We start from the raw sequence: 23,087 nt of genomic DNA on the forward strand, positions 1-23,087 counted from the left end.
GGGAGAGGGGAGGTCTGCAACCTCTCTACCGTGAACGGGCCCCTCCGGTGGCCTCCGTTCTGGGTGGGGGCCGGCCTCGGCCTCCTCACACCCTGTCCGTGGGGTGGGGGCCGGGCGCAGCCCAACAAACAATGCTGGAGAAACAGGTGGGAAGGGACCTCCGTCGAGGTCTCCCTTCCCAATCTCAGCTCGGTCCAAAGATGCCCAATAACAGGAGCGTCCCGCTCCTTACGCAGCAACTGGGGAAGTGGGGGCGCTCCCCGTGCCTTCCCCGAGTCCTGCCTCAATGGGGAAAGAAAGCTCGGACCCCTCCGGGGGCCCGAGGGAAAACACTCGACCGCACCCGATGTGGTGCGCGAGTGAAGGAAGCTGCTCCCGAGCCGCCGGGAGGCTTCCTGTCGACCAAAGGCAGCTGGTGTCCCGAGGACGCTCCCAGGAAGTGGGAGGTGCCTCGGGGGTACCAAGAAGAGCGCGCCGGCTCCGAGTAAAGTCTCTTCGTGCCCCGAGGGCACTGAGTGTAGCGCGGATCTCGCGCTGACTCGAGCTCCGCAACCCGGGATGCGACGGTGACTTCTAGGGCATGAATAAAGCGCTTCCCAAGCGCTAAAAGAAGATTTGAGCCCCGGGCTGCAGCGGTGTCCTGGGGCAAAGGCAAAGCGCTTTTAGAGCACTCAGGGCAAAGTTAAAGCCCGGGCTGCGGCGGTGAGATTTCCCAGCAATTTCAAGAGGAAAGCGCTTTTCCCAAAGCGCTGAGAAGATGCTGAAGAGATCGGTGCAGGGGTCAGGGGTACAGCACCCTGCCCCTGGGAGCAATCAGGAGCCCAAGGAGCACAGGGCTGGGGTGCCCAACTACAGACCAGCACAAGGGGTGCAGATAGTGGCAGTTCCTCCTAGTGACCAGGCAGGTCACAGGTCAGCACCACAGCAGCAGTCCAAGGTGGTTTCCTGGTGAGTCTTTTCATCAGCGTTCTGTGTCCAGTTTCAAGTTCCAAGAATGTTCAAATTGTGGGGAAAGTTCCCCTGTACTTATAGTCAGTTCTTACAGTGTTTTTCAATGTTAGGGAGAGGAAGTTCCAGCCAGTTACAACTGGTTCTGGGAGTGCCCCCTCTCCCTTTCAGTACAGGCTCCAAACATCAGTGGGGGGTTAACGACCCTATTGTGTGAGGCCAGGGCACAGTCTTTACAAATGCAGGTGTGCCCTGCCTCTCCCTTCTCTCAGCCCAGGAAGGCTTTACGATATGTAGAGGCACCTCTGTGTCACCTCCACCCTCCCTGTGTTCAGGCTGCCTGAGAAGTATGCACAAAGCCCCAACTGTCAGTCTGCCCAGACGTTGATTGGAGACAAGCTGCAAAACACCAAAGTTATAAGCACAGATAAATGCGCACTTTCTAGAAGTGGCATTTCTGTGATAGTAATAAAAAATACACCTACACCAGTAAGCAGCATTTCTTACCACTGTCACAACCATACCAAACATGCCTACGCTACCCCTCATAAATCAGACAATACCCCTTACACATAAGGCAGGGCATTTCCAATGCAATCCTAAGAGAGGGCAGCACTCACAGTAGTGAGACACCAAGTTAGGCTGTTTGTCACTACCAGGACAGGCCACGCAACATGGCACATGTCCTGCCTTCTACATACATGGCACCCTGCCCAAAGGGCTAGCTAGGGCGTACCTTAGGGGTGACCTACATGTAGTAAAAGGGGAGTTCTGGGCCTGGCAAGTAAATTTAGATGCCAGGTCCCTGTGGCAGGAAACTGCGCACAGAGGCTCTGCGCTAGCAGGCCTTAGATAGGTTTGACAGGCTACTTCAGTGGGTGGCGCAAGCAGCGCTGCAGGCCAACTAGTAGCATTTAATTTACAGGCCCTTGGTATAGGGATACCACTTTACAAGGGACTTATAGGTACATTAAATATGCCAATCAGGTAGAATCCAATCATACCAAATTTGTAAGAGAGAGCACATGCACTTTAGCACTGGCTAGCAGTGAAAAAGTGCTCAGAGTCAAAACGTCAGCCAACAAAGGTCAGAAAAATATGGAGGCAAAAGCAAAAAGTCTGGGGAATGACCCTGCAAAAGGGCCAGGTCCAACATGATGTGTGGAACCTTTTTTATGGCCACACAGAGATGGATATTTGAGGAGAAATATGGCAGGTAAATTAACACCAGGCCCTCTTCTATTTGTGCAGATAGGCCAAGATTGAAAAATCCCTTCAAGATGATCTAAGAATCGCAAACATAGTAGACATACATGAATCAGGCAAGCCCCTCAAGGAATGGGCCTCACACAGGCCCTATTCCTTACGAAATATAGAGACTAAAGTACTGGCTAAGTTCCTCACAAAACACATGAAAAAAGTAATAACTTATATGTTTACACCGCTTAACCAGGCATCGTGCCCAACAGGAGTACTAGACTAACTCTTAGAGGCATAATAGAATAACCAAACCCAAGGCTTGTATATATATTTACAGCCCAGAGTTAGGCTTTGAAATGTAATATTTGGCCTGATGTATGTTTATGTGCCAGGCCCCATATTCCGGTCTCCGTATTAGCTGGCAGAAGTCGATTTTCTAGCCGTTGACAGTTTGGGCCCCAAAGGTAAGCTATCCAACAACAAATCAAATGGCTTTTGGTATGAAAATGTATGTAACACAACCCCCACAGGCTCTTGGACCATAATATAGGTAGTTAACTTACCAAATTCAACGAGGGTGTTAGATCATGTAGAAAACTGATAATTATTTCTAGGATGTATAGCCATATACAAGATGGTGATAGTACCCAAAATTCTTATTCTTGTATGGATTTCAAAATACTCCATAAATAAAACCTTCCATTAGCATATATAGATACTTCATGGAACACAAGGGATAAATTTTCATGCTGTATAACAAAAAAATATTAAGAAACTCCCAAAGTTTACTTTGTCAGTTTAAGAGCCTCGAAGATCACCATTAAACATGTGAGCTCTTAAAAGTCCTTAGTCAAAGATATGTTACTGTGGGATAGTGATCAAGTAAGCTAAGTGGCGAAATCAAAGGGTTTCCAGAAATGGGACCCAATAGAAGTTATCAAATTGGGTGAATGAAGGTTGAAGTCCTTGGATCACATGAAGACACAGTATCAAATATCAGAGAAGGAAATATTTCACTATTTCAGATAAGGTATACTTGACTACCGATGTCTTCAAAATGAGGAAGGCAAACTCTTGGGAGACTGAATCCTGATGGAGCCACTTCTCCAGAAGGCTATATTGTTCATTTACAGAACAATGATCAATAAATCTTCAGTGGTATTCTCGCTTCTGCAATCCAGAATAATGGACAGAAGCTACCATACTAAAACATAAATGGTACAATTAAGGCTGGTGAATTGTGGTGTATGCCTGAGAGGCTGTGGGCAATCAAAGACATTTATGATGTGCATAATATAGACTAGCCTTCATTTACAGAGATCCTGGGAAGAAGTTACCAATTATTAAACACAGATCAGAAAAGGGGGTGACACTAAAAGCAAAGTTAACTATATTGGACATAGGGAATGAAGATTCACAGCTCCAATACCATTAACTATTATTCAATATGGGACTGATCTTGGTGAGGCGTAACGCGGTTAGATTGTATGGCGCAAAATCACATCCTACATTAAATCAGTGGAAATTAGATCGGGCCTAGTGTACAGAAGCTCAATTGTTTTTTTTTTTTAAGTTTGAAAATGGAAAATGGAAAATCTATAGCGTTATCAGTGAATCCTTCTGCATAGTAACTAAATGCGTTGAAGAGTAACAGAAAGATATGTATACCTACTTGAAAATGTCGAACGAATTCTGATGCTACAAGAGCAGATCTTATTCAAGCCATTGTCTGAGACTACCTGGTTGATATAATACAGTGCTTTAGCGTAGCATGTGGTGGTTGTACCAACATGGTAAATGATGTGAAATGTTGTTTAAAAAATCAAATAAAAATGTACATTGAAAAACCAAGTGCAATCAATTGAAAGCTAAACCTGCGAAATGTATACTAAATTTGCATGCAGATTCATCAAACTCTGACACACTTATTAGCAAATGAGCACTTCTTTGCCCCTCCCCCACCCTTTCAATTTGCACCGTTGACTTGCAAGAAACTGAGAAAACCATGAGGAAACTATTAAGTCCCTGGTATTTGTTTGTGCAGATCAATCAAATGGTATCAAAGTTAACAGTAAATCAGAAATCTTTTGACCCCTTCTTCAGCTTTGCCCCTTACAATGAATTGTAAGGAAACCTTAAATGCCTGCACTGGGTGTACCTTGCTAACTGCCTGACACATTTGATGCACATTAATCAAACAGTCCTAAAGTTAAAAGCAAATGAATATTTCCCAGCATCTGTATTTAACCTTGCCTCCTCCTTGATAAATTGGCTCAAAACGTGATATACTAACAAAAAGCCTCTTACAAATTCAATGCAATTCATATGCAGAGCCAAACGATTGTCTAATCAACACTTTTTTGGGCTTAGCTTTTTAAATGGGCAACACCTTAACAGATCTGTATAAATTTGAAAATAACAAGAGCACACTAAACCAACATATGCCCCAATTAGGAGTTCCATGGTACTGGGGCAGATTTAACACAGTGTAAATTTACATGCAAATTTACAAATACTATGTGGTAAATCCATCCAGTTCCATGAAGTTAAGAGTTAAACTCCACAGAATGGAGAAATACCAAGTGAGGCCATTGTTCTACTGTAAAACCGCATATATTTCCCAATTCCATCATGTCAAACACATAGGGGGTCATTACGAGCCAGGCGGTCCCGAACCGCCCCGCCGGCGGTGGCTGTAGTACCGCAAAGATGGTGGTGTCCACCAGGCATATTATGACCGTGGCGCATTCACCACAGTCGTTATACGCCAGGGCAGCGCTGCCCTGCGGATTATGAGTCCCCATCTGTCACCCTGTCCTAGGCGGAGCGGCTGGCAGTAAGGGGGACTCGTGGTGCCCCTGTGGGCCCCTGCACTGTCCATGCACTTGGCATGGGTAGTGCAAGGGCCCCCAGGCACAGCCCCATTGCGCATTTCACTGCCCGAAAAGTGCGACGGGTGCTGTTGCACCCGCTGCACATCAGCATTGCCGCTGGCTCTATTACGAGCCGGCTTCAATGTTGATGTGACTTTTCTGCTGGGCCAGCAGGCGGAAACGATGTTTCTGTCCGCTGACCCAGCGGAAAAGTCATAATAGGGCGCAACGCATACCACCAGCACTAGCAGTATTGTGGTGCACATGGCTTCGCGGTCTGTAGAAAACACCGCCGAAGTCCTAATGACCCCCATATATTTACCACCTGTTTTGAGAAGGTGGGACATGCATGCAGAGACCTCTGGATTAGATCGGGAATGAAGGAGGGAGGTAGGGTGATAGGGGAGGAAAGGGAAACCTAGCAGGAAACAATACTTTGCTGCTACTGCATCCAAAGTCTTATGCATTTTTTTGAAGTGAGTTTTACCAGCCGAAAAAATATAGTTAGGTTCTTCCATACCTGGCAAAAAAGTGGAAAAAAAGTAACCATTACTAATCAGGAGGAAGGAAATTATTGCATGAAAGCATATGTTAATTTCCACCTGACTCGTAATAGGGTGCTAAGTGTATAACAAAAGTCATGCATATTGTTAAAACAGTGCAATAGTAAGAAGCAAATCAACAAATGGCTTTTAACAGACAAGATGTACCAACGTAAACCCTTTCAAGCCCCATTGTTACCTGTTTCAATTGCTTGGAGCCTATGTACACAGATGAGAAGAGTGTAATTTACCCCACGAGGGTCATGATGCCTCTCTTCTCCATCAGCAATGTATGTTTGTATATTTTTATTGTGTGAAATGGGACAAAAGGTAGCGGAGCACTGTACATGGTCAAAGACAAGTATAAACGAGTGATGTGGGTTATGGATAGTTAATGCATTGTGATATAGTTTTCTTTAAAGAGATGAGTCTTCAAGTGTTTCCTAAATTGTAGCAGAGTTGTGGCAGCCTTTACCTATATGGGGTTTTGTTCCAGATCCTGGCTGCATACATGGAAACGAAATGCTACCTTGTTTTTACTTTTTTACAATTCTTAGGGCCTGATTACGAGTTCCTCATAATATTCCAACCCATGAGTAAACTCCTGTTTATGCATGGTTGGAATTATGAGTTTGAAGGTATTAATGCATCCAATAATTCTCGGATGCTTTAAATAACTCAACCTTTGTTAAATTTCAGCAGGTCAAACCTGATGAAGTTTAATAGGGGAAAACATACGGTATTTACAGTTTCATGCCGATTTTAGTGCATTAAACACCAAAATCCATATTTTATTCCCCATGAACTTGTAATTGGTGTTATTTATTGTTATTTATGAAGGGCTATAAATAACGCCTTAGCTTGTAATCAGGCCCCTACTCTCCAGTTTAATGGATTCCTGGCTGTGGATGTGCAAAGAACCACCAGAGACATTGAGCTTGTTTGCAAGATAAAGGGGGATTAGGTCATTTTTCTTTGTAAATGAAGCATTTGGCTTTGAAGGTGGTATGGGCTCTCACTGTAGTTGTAGTTAGGACTGCCTTTCCAGAGGAAATGGCTTTCTTGGTTTGCTAATACCTTTAGAGCCATGTGACAAATCTTCATGAAACATTTTTTTAAAGTGCTCTTTTGTCCTCAGCTTGTTCCTACAGAATTTGGGGGTTTTCCATCAAGCAGGGGCAGAGAAAAAGGGCTGGGGAGCTCAAACCTATTTCTACTTGCAATTTCCATAAGTATTTTCAGAACGCGCTACAGCCCAAGTGGTCAGTAATTTTTGAGACATTAAGGTCCAAACCCATTTGTGTAACTGGGCGGGCAGGTGTGCAAGAGTCTTGCAATTGTGCAAATTAAAAAATGAAGCCATCTGATTGGCTGCAGGGATTTTTTCTCCATTGTCTGTCTCGCTACTGCAGGAGCAAAAGGCTCCAGCGAGACCCATGAGAGGCTCACGCTGTGATTTTTTGGCCGCAACATGATGAGAAATGTTAAGGCTGTCGCTTCAGGATATTAGAACTTGGCCCATATGTCTGGAAAATTTTTAAAAATGAAGACTAGCGGGGCAGGGTACGGGGATTGTGACCACCTGGACCCTTTCAAGGGGTACTAGAGGGACCCCAATGGGCTCAAATCCAAAGAAAATATTTTTTGTGGGGGTTCCATTAGTCCCACTGGAACACTGGGGCACTGATGTCTGTGGTGGGTTCCTGCAAACAAGCTGTTGGCCATGCAGCCTTTGGCTGTGCACGGTGAGGTATTGGCTGTCTGCGTCCAATCTACACTGCACATGGTTGGAGGCCCTGCGTGGTTGGCCGAATTTTTAGAGCCATAGCATGACAGACCCCAGGACATCAGTGGCAAACAAACTCAACCTCCATGGTTGGAGCCCAGTAGCACCTGTCTGCCCTGTAGCTCCCTAAAAGGGATCTGAGAGCCATCAGCAACTCTTTTTTTAAATAATTTTTGTGTTTCTCCAATGACCTCAGGCAGGAAAGTATATTTCACTGAGCACTAATTTGCATTGAACTCACCACTTACTGGTGACCTGTATGGAGTAGGATAACTAGTGAATGAGGAGCACATGAGACCTGGTAATGAGAGATCCATTAATGCCCTCCTCTCTGTCTAAGATAAGGTCCTTTACAGTTATTACTTTTGCCAACTTAAAAAAGGTTAACACTCATTTTTGGCGTTTTGGGATACCCAGACCAGCAATGGCATGTGAGGAATGTGGAAACCATCTCAGATGCTATAGTAGAGTGTGTGATTCTTGAGCTCAGTCTTATCTGCCCAGCACATGCACTGGTATACAGACTTTCTGTAAATTAGTGTCCTTACAATTATGGGGTTTGCTGCTGCTTTTGCTTGCCATGCTTCATAAAGCACTTAGTTACTTTGGCCCACATTATGGTACAAACCGCCTACCGTCGTGGCGACGGCCGCCAGAAGAAAGTTGCTGCGGCTACCAGCCGTCCGCCATATTATGACCACAGCCGGATTTCCACAAGAAGGATGATGGAAATCCGGCTGTGGCATGCTGGCGGATGGTGCCAGCCGAATTATGAGAAATAATACGGCCTGACGGTGTTCTGCTGGCGGACGCTGCTGCTGGCAGCAGCGCCCCATCCCGTCTCCTGCCGGAGGACCCCCGGAACACAGGTAAGTGAGTGCTCCGACAGGGGTGGGGGCCGGTGTGTGTGTGTGTGTGTGTGGGTGAATATTTGTGCGTGCGAGTATGCGGGTGTGTGTTCTGTGTCAAATGTGTGTGCATGTATGGATATGTGAGTGCATGTATGTAGCGTTCTGTGAATGCGTGTCTGCGTGTATGTATGGAAGTGTGTGCGGATGTGTGTGTGAATGGATGTATGCATGTGTGGATGTATGTGGGAATAGGTGTGTGCATGTGTGTGTGCCTGTGTGAAAGGGAGGGCCATCAATGAAGGAGAGGAAGGGCATGAGGGGGAATCTGGGGAGGGGGCTGGTGGTGGGGAAGACCTCTAGCAGTGACAGGGAAGGGATTTCCTGTCACTGATATTGCCTACCGCCATGGTTTTTGTAGCGGTAAGGAAGCCACGAAAACCATGGCGGTAGGTGGGGTCATTATCCCGCAGGCGGTACAGTGACGGCCGCTGGGCTGGAGATTGAAATCTCCAGCCCGTCGGCCGTTACCACTGTGGTGGTCGGTGTGATACATTGGCGGTTTGGCTTCAGCCAAACTGCCAATGTCATTATATGGTGGAAAGTAACGCCAGCCTATGGGCAGTACTTTCCACCATAATTAACGCCAGCCTATCGGCAGTACTTTCCACCATAATACTGCCGACCGACGGGGTCATAATGAGGACCTTAGTTTCCAGATGTCCTTGGATTCTGCAGTAAGAACATTTGTGCTTAACTCTGCAAGTCCCCCCCCTTCCCTCTTAAAGCATTTTTTATCATTAAATGGCAGAGTGTATTTTCTGATGCCATGGAGGGTGGAAGGATTGACCAAGCCTGGATACCCCAGGGCCAACACATAACTCTGCATACTACAAATTAACATCTTTTTAATCACAAGAAACTTCAAGCTTGTTGACCATCATTTGAATGAATCTGGTGTCATACAGAGCAAGACATTTCCAGGAAATACTGCATTATTAATCATTTCCATGTCAGTTAACATATGAGGCACTATCAAATGAGTTATTTGACATCTAATAGGTGCATAAATATTATAGCCTGTGGCCCAATTCCTAATGGTCTTGTATGCCCAGATTTTCTTTCTTTCACTCTTCCTGTTTCCCTAGTCTACCATTATCTCTAATGGCACCAAATCAATCACAGCAAACACATCACTATATTCCCCTTTCCAAATCATTTTTTGCCTTTTGAGGTAGATTTGGTAAGCTTATCCCAAACACAAGATACCAGAAGGGTAAGCACACGTTTATTTAGTGACTTTAGTGGTTCATCTTGATAAAGATTGCAATTATTATTTCATGTGGGTTCTTATCCCCATAAACTAATACTCCAATTTCGTACACTGATTTTTACCAGTAGGATCCAGTACTTGTGTTTGTGGAGTGCCTCTTAGTGATTGTATAAAATTAAAAATCCCTTTTGTATGACCAGGCATCAAAATTAAATTTTTGATTATTGGAGTCTCATTTTTTTTAATTGCCCATTTTTTTATTTTTCCTAAATTTCACTCCTATCCTTAATTTGACACCTTAGATTTTTATAAGAATTGAGGTGATTCCCAACCACATTGAATGCTTCCCTGTGGCAGATCAGAGAAAGTTGTGCAAGGAGAGGGAACTAAAGCTAATAAAAGCCTCTATGAAACTGGAGTACCAGATAGCCCTCAGAACCTGGAAGAGGCCCACATGGTGCAATCTACATCACAGGTGTAGGAGGATAACGATAATAGAGCAGAGAATGAGATAGAAGAGGAAGAGGAGAATGGCCTTGTAATGGCCCCTAAGGGGAGAGAAGGTCCAACAAGGGTGAGGTCGCCCGTCTTTTCCAGGGCCAAGATCAATGTGTCCTCTTGCAGCCTGGCCCAGCCAGAACTGGAGGCAGAGAAGCAGATAGACCCTGAAACTGCTACTCGCAGCCCTGGCCAGGCCATGGAAGAAAGGAAAGCTGAAGCAGCAGCATGGGCCCTGGAAGACAAAAAGTTGGCTCTGGAAGAAAGGAAAATGTTGTCTCATGAGGTGAGACAGAAAGAGCTGGATCCGGAAGGTGAGCCATGTCTCACTGTACATTGCAGATGGTTGGAGCAAATATGGAGTGCCTGAGGGAGATAAAGGGTCTACATAAACAAAAGACTGGGTGCCTAGATTTGTGGTGGGGGATGATATTAAAATGGTTTGAGACCTTGGAAATGGATAGAGCCTAAAGGAGAATTGAGTGCTTGTTCCCACAGCACATGCCAGTGATATGTAGAAATCTTGCAGGCCCTCGGGGAAGCTCACAGAAAGAAGTATGCCCCATGAAGCAAGCTCTCATTGTCAAGACTGATCTGACCCTGTTGACTGTCTGTTAGGAAATTATGTTGAGCACACAATCTGAAAATAGGTGGATCTGAAATCTAACTTATAGGTTTTGGGCCTGCCTGAGGGGGTGCTTATGACCACATGGTCCATGGCAGCCTAGAAGGGGGGCCATGTCAGAGTCACCAGATCCTCAGGGTCTGTGCACGTTCCCAACACTTCCACCACAAGACAGCTCCAATACTCTGATTAGAATTGTCACAGAGTCTAAGAGAGTCCAAGTGGGAAAAGGGGATTAGGAAGGGAACAGCTGGGAAGGAGACCTGTAGGAAGCAAAAAGGTTAAATCACACAATATCAAAATTACATCATATGAATCAATACTAGGCTATGACTCTAAGCATTGTCATTCTGAAAACATGGACAACCTTAGCATAGACTTAAAAAGACTAGGCTTCGAGATGACTGGATACCTGTGAGGGAATCAAGAAAGGTTAAATGCAACTTTCAAATTCAAGTATTATCCTTCGCAATGAGGATCAGGAAACAATCTGATTGATTTCTAAAACATCCTATGAATCGTGTTTGAGAAACATATTAAGAACACATAACATTACATCTAGAACTCTGGCTTTTTTGTTCTCTCAAATTGCTGGAACATGAATTGCGCACATTGCAGATTTTCAAATAAGTAGTAAATACCATAGAATGATTGTGCACCATGAATAACACAAATTAGACTAAAGGAATAAATCATGTGACTTGCCAACTCGAAAGCCACCAAGTAAATGCCTTAAAATGGTAGCGTACAATGAGTAACATGAATTACACTCAGGAAATGAATCGCACGTCTTGCCAATTCGAAGGCCGCCATGTAACTGCCAAGGAATGGTAGCGCACAATGAATATCAAGGGTTAAAGCACAAGAAAATGAATCGCGCGTCTTGCCGATTCGAAGGCCACCATGTAACTGCCAAGGAATGGTAGCGCACAATGAATATCAAGGGTTAAAGCACAAGAAAACAAATCGCACGTCTTGCAGATTCAAAGACCACCATATAACTGTCAAGGAATGATAGCGCACAATGAATAACATGAATTAAGCACGAGAAAACTAATTGCGCGTTCTGCCGATTCGAATGCCACCATGGAACTGCCAAGGAATGGTAGCGCACAATAAATAACATGAATTAAGCACGAGAAAAGAATCGCGCGTCTTGCCGATACGAATACTAGCTTGTAAATGCCATAAAATGGTAGCGCACAATGAATATCAAGAGTTAACACACAAGAAAAGAATCACGGGTCTTGACGATTCGAATGCTACCTTGTAAATGCCATAAAATGGTAGCGCACACTGAATATCAAGAGTTAACACACAAGAAAAGAATCGTGCGTCTTGCCGATTCGAACGCTACCTTGTAAATGCCATAAAATAGTAGCGCACAATGAATATCAAGAGTTAACACACAAGAAAAGAATTGCGCGTCTTGCCGATTCTAACGCTACCTTGTAAATGCCATAAAATGGTAGCGCGCAATGAAGATCAAGAGTTAACAAACAAGAAAAAAATTGCGCATCTTGCCGATTCGAATATCAGCATGCAAATGCCACGAAACGACCAAGCGCACATTCACACGCACAAGAATAACATTATTTATCATGCAAGATTAGGCCCAAGAACTCGAGAGTCTTTGATAACGGGGTCGGGGGCCCAGCCCGACCTCTGTCTTACCGCCCTGATCTAGGATCAGCAACGAAAGTGAAAAAAGGGCAAGACCTGGAGGATCAAAGTAGGCCGCCGGAACAGGAGCTCAGGAAGTTGCTACTGCTCTGCATCAGGGCCTCTGAATAGTGAGCATGTGCAGCTGGGCTTGCTCCCTTTTATAAAGTCTTAGCCCAGGCCACCAACCACACCCAGGCATGCTGCAGGGAAAGCTTCTAGAAGGCCCTGGAAAGGGACCACATCCTGACACAGTCTGAAAGCCTGCAGCAGTACATTGCATGTGAATAGTATTTATGTGCATGCTGAACATAAGTCCTCAGGATTAAACTCTGCAATGCAAAAGGTTAAACAGCATCATATCAGCACAATGCATAAATTATGTTAGCTTGAAATTATTAGGTTTTTGCATTCTAGTCACCCGTAGAGCACGCACTGCCCTGATGTTGACAGGTCAAGAGTTCCTGGAATCTGAAACAGTGGCCCTAGTAGTTCTCATGGTCTGGTAGGAGGCTGAACCTAAGGGTGACAGCCACTGCCTATTGGGGAGGACATTGCTGCCCTGGGAGACCTTTCTGAGCTAGCTGAATGGCAAGCTTAAGGGGAATGATCCTAGGAAGAGTTCTGCAAAGCACAGAAGTAGTTGCACACTCTTGAGGGCCTACGGTGGCCAGTTGAGCCCAGGCAAATGGCGACACCTTCAGTGATGAATTTATCAATTGGGAGAATGGTCTCTTGTATTGTGAGTCTAAGGGCCATGAGCCTGCGTCAAGCTGTGTTGGTAGTCCCCCAGTGCTAAGGGCCTTCCTACTGGAACTGGTTCATGACATTCCCCTGCAAGACATCTGGGGCAGGCTAAAACCTTTGGTTAGCTGGCCAACAACTTCAATTGGTCTGAGATGAGGGCTCACACAGATGCATTTTGCCAGTCTTGTAACATCTGTCATGCTAGCAGCGCGTCCTGGTAAAGAATAAGGCCCCCCCTTCTTCCATTCCCTGTATTGGGACCCCCTTTTGAAATGGAAGGTTTTGATATTGCTGGGCCTGTGGACCCCAAGACTACCATAAGCAACAGGTTTATCCTGTCCTTTGTGGGGCATGCAACAGGTACCATGAGGCAATAGCCGTAAGGCTGGGGGTTGTGCCCATAGTGGCTAAGGCACTAATGAGGATATTTACCTGTGTGGCTTACCCCAAGGAGTTTGTGACTCATAGAGGAATCAACTTTATGTCCATATGGGATATGTGTGGAATAACAGGGGGTGCACTGACAGTGCAGAGCCACTGTGATGAACAATCTCTCCCTTTTAAAGAGATGCCTGTTTGGAGGGTGTGGGTGGTGTTAGAATGTACCCTGTCACAGGAATGAAAACAAGTATGTGCTCAAACCAAACAGGTTCATCCAGAGCAAAACGCCAAAGGCATTGAGTCTGGCACACCAAAACAAATGAGTCAAGCAAACCATAAAATCAGTAACAAATGGATTTTGATGTAACATAAACATGATGTTGGCTGTCATTGATGACTTTTAGCATAGGAGATAGAAAGAAAAACTGGCATTCGGACATAAAAACAGAATGAGGGGGACAAAAAGAAAAGGAGGATGAAAGCCAAAGCAAAAGAAAGAAAAAAAGGAAATAACCACAGGAAACGGAGTAGGAGACAGTGAGAGAAAGATTCCACATTTTTGCTTACAAATGCACAGGAACAATGCCCAGGTTGCAGTAGATAGGAAAAGTGGAAGAGGTTGATTTAGTTCATTTTGAGGGTTAGAGCATTTTACTTGGACAGGGGTTAGGTAAGGTGATGAGTGAGAAGAGAACCTGAGGTCCATTGAGGGTATGTAAGGAAGATGCGTGGTATGTGAAGTGGAATGTAGACAAACGTTCCAGACAATGTAATAGGGCAGTTGGATGGAATGGAGAAAACAAGAGGTGGTGTTAGATAAAGTACCAAATGCAATGGACGTACCTGAGGGGGTAGCCACATTCTCTTGAGCACAGAGGAGAATGTGCCTGATGAGTATACTAAGAAGGCCTGGGTGGGATGGAGGTTCTTCAAATGTAATGAAGATTGCCTGAACAGGATTGTGGGGAAGAGTACCTGAATTGAAGTGGAAGAAAAAGTACATGATGTAGATAAATCATAACTGAAGGGTGAGGAGGGAATGTCAGGGTAATGGAAGAGAAAAGTGCAAATAATCTAGGGATATGGTAAGTATCTGAGGGAGAAGGCAAGGGACAGAACCACAGACAGCTGGATGGTTTCGGCAGTGACTTTAGGGGAAAGCGTAGATAAGAGATTGGGGTATTGGAGGGGATTAGGAGAAACCCTGCCTGAGAGGAATATATGATACATGATTGAAATGATGGTACGTGAGGGTGGCAAAGCGTCCCTCATAGAATGGAGAAGAGGGAAACTGGCTAAAGATGATCAAGAAAGGAGTACTTGAGAAGGGTGCAGGGGAGAAAGTGACCAAGAAATAATATGCAACAGATTTTGTGATCTAGAATGTAAATGTGCAAACTGTCTCGAATGATGAAGAAGTGTTAACTATGTCCCCAAGCTGTTGTCACCTACTCTGGAGCCGGCCTTGTGATATGACAGTCTTGCCCTCCCTCAACCCCTTACGACACTTACCTAAGATAGTAGGGTTGTTTCTGGAATTAGTGTGTTTTAGTGCTTTGACATGCTGCCTGATGGTTCTCATTACAGGTCAAGGGAGTAAATGGTTTCATGAGCCAACTCAAGAGCATTGTCAACTAGGTCAAGTTCTTTGTGAACCAGACACAGGTGACCATGCCAAGAAAACTCCTCACTCCTCATGTCATCGACGTAGGTGGTAGATCAGACTTATCTCCTTGACTTCAGTTGGTTAAGACTTAACTAATTCTGTTGAGAATGGACAGCCAAAGGAACAGATTTTTTGCTTTAGGAACTCATATTTGGTTAAGGGTGAGGCCACTGTCTTGTAGTCATTGCAGGGCCTTTCAGAGTCTGAGATAATGTTCTTCTAGCATGCATGCATGTACCAGGATATCATTGGTGACTATGATGATTCTGGTGAGCCCATAGAGGTCTTCCTGAAAGAGTTTCTTGGAGCACTTGGTGGCACTGGAGATTCCATAATTCAGTCAATCATATCTTCGTAAGTCAAGGTCCGTGAAAAATATTCTGATGTACCTAGAGTTTGGTTAAAGCAAGAGCTGATAGTAATCTAATTTCAGGTCAATTTTAGAGAACCAACACGGGCTACTGATTCCACTTCAAATTGCAGACAGTAGGCATCATGTGCCATTCCTTCTCAACAGCTTTGCTCATAATGTACGTCTCCATGCAAAGCTGTTCTTTCCCTGGTTGTTTGGGCTTTTGAGTGACAACGATGGGGGACACCATAGAAGTAAGTCCTTAAAACCTGTTGATTATGTCTGCTTCCACCCACTTGAGTAAATTTGTCTCTACTTTAGGTCAAAAGTAAATGGCAAATCAGTGATGCTTTAGGGTGACTGGCTGCCTGGAGCCATCAACGTGGGCTACACCATCTCCCCTTTTAAACAGCCAATGCCTTGGAGTAGGTAGTCGAACTCCTCAAGTAGATTGTCCAACTCAATCATATGTACATTATATGCAAACTGGATTGGGTGAAACCATTCGAGTGTTTGGTGGCTTAGAAGCGTTCCTCCCCATCCTTGGCTGACATAGATCTTGGCCTAGACTGAGTGGCTTTCATGGGTGGGTTTTGTAACAGGCTGATCACCTTTTTCCTTGCACTAAGCAGTCTCTAGAGTGGGAAAAGCTTCCTCCACATCGTCCCCTGGGTGGCTTTGTGTATGTTTGTTGTCATCTTGGGACAGCTAGGTGTCTTGGTAATCTGATCCTTTGGCTGCAACTTAATGGGCTTGTTGAGCACAGCTTCCATGTGGGAGGCTCAGACACAGGAACACTTCAGGAATTCCTCCAATGTCAAAATGTTTGGCAGAGGCATTCCTGGTTCTCCAAATATTTGCACCTGTAGATTTGCCAGTGCACTCCAGTGGATCAACTGAGCCCTGGTCTACTCAGTTTTTTTATGCAGTGTGCATGTGTAGACTAATTCTGTGAGCACCCCCTAGAATTCATCCACTAAGTCTTTGGGATTTTAGTTCATCTTAGAGAAGTAGGAACCACTCATAGCCTGGATTTGCCATTTGAGCAAAACACTAATTTAGGTCTGTGACTCTAATGTAGGTATAATGCAGGCCAGCTTCAATTAAGTTGCAAGACAATTTGAAAAGATCACCTCCCAGTTGATGTGTGAATAGAGGCCTTTTCCTTTCTTCTGACAATCTGTGGCAGACCCATTCATTTCTAACCGCTCTGCCCACAGATTCCATTTGCGTGCTTTCAATGATCATGACCCTTAGATCACCAATGGGGCAACAGCAGTACTGGGCGACATGCTGACTAGTTAGCTCTTGAGGATAGTCCCCTGGTCATGGTTAACTAGAGTGAGGACAGTGCAATGTAGACAAACGTTCCAGACAATGAAGCAACGTAACTCAATACCTTTTCTTCTTCTTTGCCTGTATTCTGCGGTGGTTGTGAGAAGACTGTAGGAGACTGTACAGCTTGAAGAATTGTTGAATTTATTTTTTCTTCTTCACTCCAGAGGCAAAGTCACTGCTTTCTCTTACTTACTAATAAACTCGCTGGGGCTTGCCTGAGATGGATGAGGTGTGTGGGTCTCTCTCTGCCCTCGTTTTATTGGTGCGTGTACAAGAGAGAAGCAGTGGTCAGGTCCCAACAGTGCTATATAGTTCAGTGTTGCATGATGCTAAGCTTGTGGCGCGACCATACTAAGTTATCTGGCATGGCATATGATCCGGTTCTTCAGCTGCCGGGTCCTGGCTCACAGCGGACAAAGCTTGGAGGTGCAGTTCTCAAAAGTGCACAGCGCACGACAATGAGAGCCACCAGTGTCCCAACAATAGAAGGCTGCCCCAGGCGATACTGGTTGTGAGCTGTCAGGGCATGAAGCGACCTTCGTCTCTTCGCCAATGTCGTATCGCAAGAGAAGGACGACATTGGAAACAACCTTTTAGGGGTCTTTATATTATCACAATTAATAAAACACTTACTCCTGCTAATTAGCAACAGGATTGAACTAATTCTGTATCATAAAAGGGGGGTTCCTGTGCTGTTCATGCAGAACACCAGTGTGGTAGTGACCTACTAGAATATGAACTTCGTAATCACCTAATATCATAGAGGTGGGAGTTTGGTTCACTGGGTCATCCTGTGGAGGTAATCCATCCAGATAACAATTATCTGTTTGTGGTAGTCAAATTATCCAATCTCAGATTTACCTCCTTATATAACCATTTTATATTTCTTCGTTCTTTTTTAATGCAGTATGTTATTTTGTATGAGAAAGACTCTTTAGGTGAATGACACTGTGCATATGTATTTGTTGCTTTTAGTAAAGTGGCACTTCGTCAATCAAGTGGAATGGATGAAACTGGCGAAATCTTGTGGTACCTTGTCCTGTGCCTTCTTATGGCATGGATCCTAATTGGAGCAGCACTGTGTAAAGGAATACAATCATCCGGAAAGGTAATGTAAACTAATAACATTAACATTTTATATAGCCTAAATAATGCACTGCCGTTTCTTAGCTGTGTAGTTGGCAGGTGTTACTATTTCCCAACTTACAGTAATTAGAAAGTACATACCAATGCGCTGTGCAATGTTATATACAATTATTATTTAACCACTAAACAACACTGAAGTATGCAACACAAAACAATGCACAGACTAAGATCGATTGTCTTTGTTTTCATTTGTGGGCAAAAAAGTACCAAAACAAACATCATCTAGAGGGATCACCAGACTTAAAAGTGGGCAGTCTTAATTATTTAGGCGTCCCATTTGACTCCAAGCTTAAATGGGGCTCTTTGTCGTTGTTAAGAGCACTTCAATTCTCAAAATCAATTGAGGGAATTTTTTGTTTCACATCAAAATTGGGGCATAGGTCAGGAAAGGAGTTGGTCATTTTGTATCACTCTAAATGTATCTCAGTCATCTCTCATGCAGCAGGTGTGTGGGGGTATTGCAATAGCAACAATTTGCAGAAAATTCTAAACAGTCTTGCTTAGACTATTACTAGTTCCATCAGGCACAGTCCCCTTTTTCTGCCATACCGAAGTTGGCTAGACTTATTTAGAAGCTCTATTAGGGCTGGCTCCCCTTATGTTATAGGTAAAACTATGGCAATTGCATGAGTTGGGTCTCACTAAATCTATAATGTTAGATTGCATGGCTTTTGATAAGGTGGTCTGCATTCCGTGGGTTATCTACGTTAAGAGTATATTTTTAAGCCTGGGGGCCCCAGAGTTGTTAATAAATCCTGAATAATCGTGCCCCACGGTGAAAGCTCTGACAAGGACTATCTTTTATGCCCAAAGCCAGAACTTATGCTGAGCTAATGCTCTTCGGACCCCGCACCGCAAGTGGAACAAGATCTCCAAGGACCAACTGATCTCCACTCTTGCCCCGCCATCCAACAGCGACCCCAACACCGCCGCCCTCAACCAATGGCTCGACGACTGCGCCAACTCCCTCGTTCCTCTTAGGAAAACCACCAACACCCGCACCAGTAAGAAAGCTTCCTGGTTCCCAGCAGACCTTCAGGTCCCCAAGCGGGAGTGCCGGAAAGCCGAGAAGATCTGGCGCCAAGAACAAACAGAGAGCAAGCCACGCCGCCCTCATATCCGCCATCCACAAACATCACCGGCTCATACGGACTACCAAAAAATCTTTCTACAAAGAACGAATTGACAACAACGCACACAACAGCAAAGAGCCCTTCAGCATCATCAAGGAACTTACCAACCCCAAGTCCTGCTCTGCCGACCCCCCACACTCGCGACCTCTGCGACTCCCTTGCCACCTTTTTTCCCTGCAAGATCACAGACATCCATGGCAGCTTTGCACCATTGTCCCCCACCACCACCACCGCCAACACCGACCCCAATGCACCCAGCCACACCAACATTCTGAGTGCATGGACCCACACCAATGACAAGGAAACCACCAAGACCATGAGGACCATTCACTCCTGTTCACCCGCCGACCCCTGCCCTCACCACATCTTCAATATAGCCAGCCAAATCATCGCTCCCCAGCTCTGGTCCATCATTAATAGCTCCTTCGAGACTGCCATCTTCCTGGAGATCTGGAAACACGCCGAAGTCAATGCCCTGCTCAAGAAGCCCAAAGCCGTCCCCAAAGACCTCAAAAACTACCGCCCGATCTCCCTACTCCCCTTCTCTGCGAAAGAAATCAAGAAGATAGTCAACAGCCAACTATCTCGCTTCCTAGAGGACAACAGCCTGCTCAACATCTCCCAGTCTGTCTTCCGCAAGAATCACAGCACCGAGACTGTCCAAGGTATTCCACGATCATAGTCCGTGGATCACTGGGCCCAAAAGGTGTGGGCGAGGCCCACACTCAATACCCGAACAAGACGGAGAGAACACTGGGGCATCAGATAGAAATAAAACAGGCACCTCCGGTGGAAGGGAAGGGAGGCACCTCAGCCGGATTAGTGCACAACGCCAGATCCACGAGGGGGCTCCATGCCCACTGCTATATCCTGGGGAGTGCAAAGCCACAGTCTCTCAAGTCTTTCCAGTGATTGGTTTGCCCACGGCTTTATCCTGGGGAGTGCAAAGCCACAGTCTCTCAAGTCTTTCCACTGGGTGGTTTGCCCACTGCTTTATCCTGGGGAGTGCAAAGCCACAGTCTCTCAAGTCTCTCCAGTGGGTGGTTGGCACACTGCTTTATCCTGGGGAGTGCCAAGCCACAGTCTCTCAAGTCTCTACAGTGGGTGGTTTGCCCACTGTTCAATCCTGGGGAGTGCAAAGCCACAGTCTCTCAAGTCTCTACAGTGGGTGGTTTGCCCACTGTTCAATCCTGGGGAGTGCAAAGCCACCGTCTCTCAAGTGGATAACATTCTCCACTGGTTTCTGGAGGGGGCTTTGTGCCCAGAGTGCTTCATCCTGCCAAGGACACAGGTAGTGGAAGTGATACTCCACTGGTTCTGGAGGGGGCTTTGTGCCCAGAGTGCTTCATCCTGCCTGTGGCGGCCTCAGTAGCGTCGGAATCATTGACGCTCACTGGCCTGCGGTGCTTCTGGCGGCGGTGTCCTGGGCAGCGGTGCTGCTGGCGGCGGTGTCCTGGGCAGCGGTGCTGCTGGCAGCGGTGTCCTGGGCAGCGGTGCTGCTGGCAGCGGTGTCCAGGGCAGCGGGGCTGGTGGCGGCGGTGTCCTGGGAAGCGGTGCTGCTGGCGGCAGTGTCCTGGGCAGCGGTGCTGCTGGCGGCAGTGTCCTGGGCAGCGGTGCTGCTGGCGGCGGTGTCCTCAGCAGTGGGGCTGGTGGCGGTCTTGTCCGCCATGCAGATCTTCCCAGACTTGCCGGTTTACTGTGCCCCTTGCCCACCTTGGATGGCGGCGCAGCTGTCTCCACACCCCCAACTGTACCCCTGGGAGCGGCTTTGGTGGCTGATTTCTTTTCCCTCTCCCGCCAGTGACTGGCCAACTTTTTATGCTTTACAGGTGGGGGACTGTCTGTGCTCTGGCTCCTTGCCACACTGGCTGCCCTGCTGCTTGGGGCACTCCAAAAGCCGGTTACTACTGGCACCACAGGTCCCGCAGATGTTCTGGATGAGGTGCTGGGTTGGAACCAGGAGAGTCGGGCCCTAGGAGACTGACGGGGTGGAGGAGGTGAGGGAAAGAGGTCAAGGTTGGACAGCAAAAGTTTCTTAGGAATACTGGGACGGGTAGATGGAGGGGGTTTGGGAGTGGAGGAAGAGGTAGTGGTTGTAGGAGGTATACGTTAGGTGACTTTGGGTGAAGGTGCATGGGCTGGAGGCTGTCGTGAGGTGGGGGACTGTCCGTGCTCTGGCTCCTTGCCACACTGGCTGCCCTGCTGCTTGGCGCACTCCAGAAGCCGGTTTCTACTGGCACCACTGGCTCCGCAGATGTTGTGGCTGAGGTGCTGGCTTGGAACCTGGAGAGTCGGGCCCTAGGAGACTGACGGGGTCGGGGAGGTGAGGGAAAGAGGTCAAGGTTGGACAGCAAAAGTTTCTTAGGAACACTGGGACGGGTAGATGGAGGGGGTTTGGGAGTGGAGGAAGAGGTAGTGGTTGTAGGAGGTATACGTTTGGTGACTTTGGGTGAAGGTGCATGGGCTGGAGGCTGTTGTGAGGTGGGTGGCTGTTGGGTGGGTGTGTGGTTGCATTTGTGTACCTTGGGAGGTGGCCTCACAGACACACTGGGAGAGGACACAGGGGAGGTAGTGGGGTGGTGACTGCACGTGAGTGGGGTGTGGTGGTGGGTGTGCTGGTGATGGACGTAGTGGCTGAGGATGTAGTGCATGCAGGTGTGAGTGGAGACGAGACAGGGAGGGAGGAGGGAGACGAGGAGGAGGGGGACACATTGGAGGCAGTGGATGTTGGTGTGTCTGCATGTGTGTGATGCTTGCGTGAGTGCCTGTGGGGTGTGTGGTGCTTATGTTTGCCTGAGCTTCCCTTGTGTGTTGAGGTGTGTGCATGCTGGTTTGATGGTGTGCTTGGGATAGGCTGAGGTACAGGGGTTTGGGTCTGGGTGGAGGAAGTTGGAGGGGGAGGCTAGAGACAGGGACAATGGCTCCCATCAGTGCTGAGGTCAGAGTCTGAAAAGCTCGCTGATGGGCTGCCTGACCAGAGTGAATGCCCTTCAGGTATGCATTGGTTTGTTGCAACTGCCTCTCTACACCCTGGATGGCATTCAAAATGGTAGACTGCCCAACAGTGAGGGACCTGAGGAGGTCAATGGCCTCCTCACTGAGGGCAGCAGGGGTGACAGGGGCAGGGGCTGAGGTGCCTGGGGCGAAGGAGATGCCCACCCTTCTGGGTGAGCTGGCACGGGACACAAGCTGAGGGGCTGCTGGGAGGGCAGTGCTGGTAGAGGGGGTGGCAGCTGTTCCTGTAGATGTGGGGGGCACAGATGGGCCCGCCACCGCAAGGGAGTTCCCATCAGAGGAGGAGTCCGTATCGCTGGTGTCAGCTCCTGTCCCCGCCGTGGACCTCCCCTCGCCTTCCGTCATACTGGTAAATTCAGACTCTGTAGTGTCACCCTACAGGGCCATGTGGGATGCAGCTCCCTCCAGCTCCGGTGCCACTGCTCCTCCGCCTGATGATGCTAATGCACACAAGAACAGGGAAACCACAAAAAGGTGGAGGAAGACAGAAGAAAGACATGTTGAGTGCATGCAATACCGCTACCGTTGGCGGACACTACAGACACAGAAGCCCCCTGCACTACGCCGCACACTTGGAGTTCCCTATTCAATCTCAGAGACATGGGTTACAAGGCTATGCCCGATTACTACACACATGGATGTCAGAGGAGCCTGACTCGGTGTAGTTGGCACTGTACACAGGTGGGGTGGGGTGCCACAGTGCCTACTAAACTCACCCTGGCCTAGGGGAACCCATAGCCCACCTTCCCCACCCAGACACCTACAATGCGCGCGGAATCAGCAGAATGAGAGTGTACTCACCCCCTTGTGGCTGCTGTGATGCCCTCAAGTGCCCATCCAACTCCGGGTACGCCACCACCAGGATCCTGAACATCAGGGGGGTCATGGTGCGACGGGCACCCCTCCCATGTTGGAAGGCCATCCCCAGCTGGGCCTCCGCCATCTTCTTGCTCCAGCGGCGAATGTCCTCCCATCTTTTCCGGCAGTGGGTGCTCCGTCTGTGGTAGACCCCCAGGGTCCGGACTTCCTTGGCGATGGCACGCCAAATGTCCTT

General features: G+C 47.0%; 1 protein-coding gene across 1 annotated transcript in view; it reads left to right on the top strand.

Moving 5' to 3' along the window:
- LOC138264485 (sodium- and chloride-dependent neutral and basic amino acid transporter B(0+)-like) overlaps window positions 1-23,087 on the top strand; it is a 385,904-nt gene that overhangs the window by 198,466 nt on the left and 164,351 nt on the right. The window contains exon 6 of the mRNA XM_069212546.1: window positions 17,715-17,847. Within this exon, the coding sequence (XP_069068647.1) occupies window positions 17,715-17,847 (133 nt within the window). The remainder of the gene's footprint in view (window positions 1-17,714; window positions 17,848-23,087) is intronic.

This window comes from Pleurodeles waltl, chromosome 2_1 (assembly GCF_031143425.1).
Source record: "Pleurodeles waltl isolate 20211129_DDA chromosome 2_1, aPleWal1.hap1.20221129, whole genome shotgun sequence".
NCBI lineage: Eukaryota > Metazoa > Chordata > Amphibia > Caudata > Salamandridae > Pleurodeles > Pleurodeles waltl.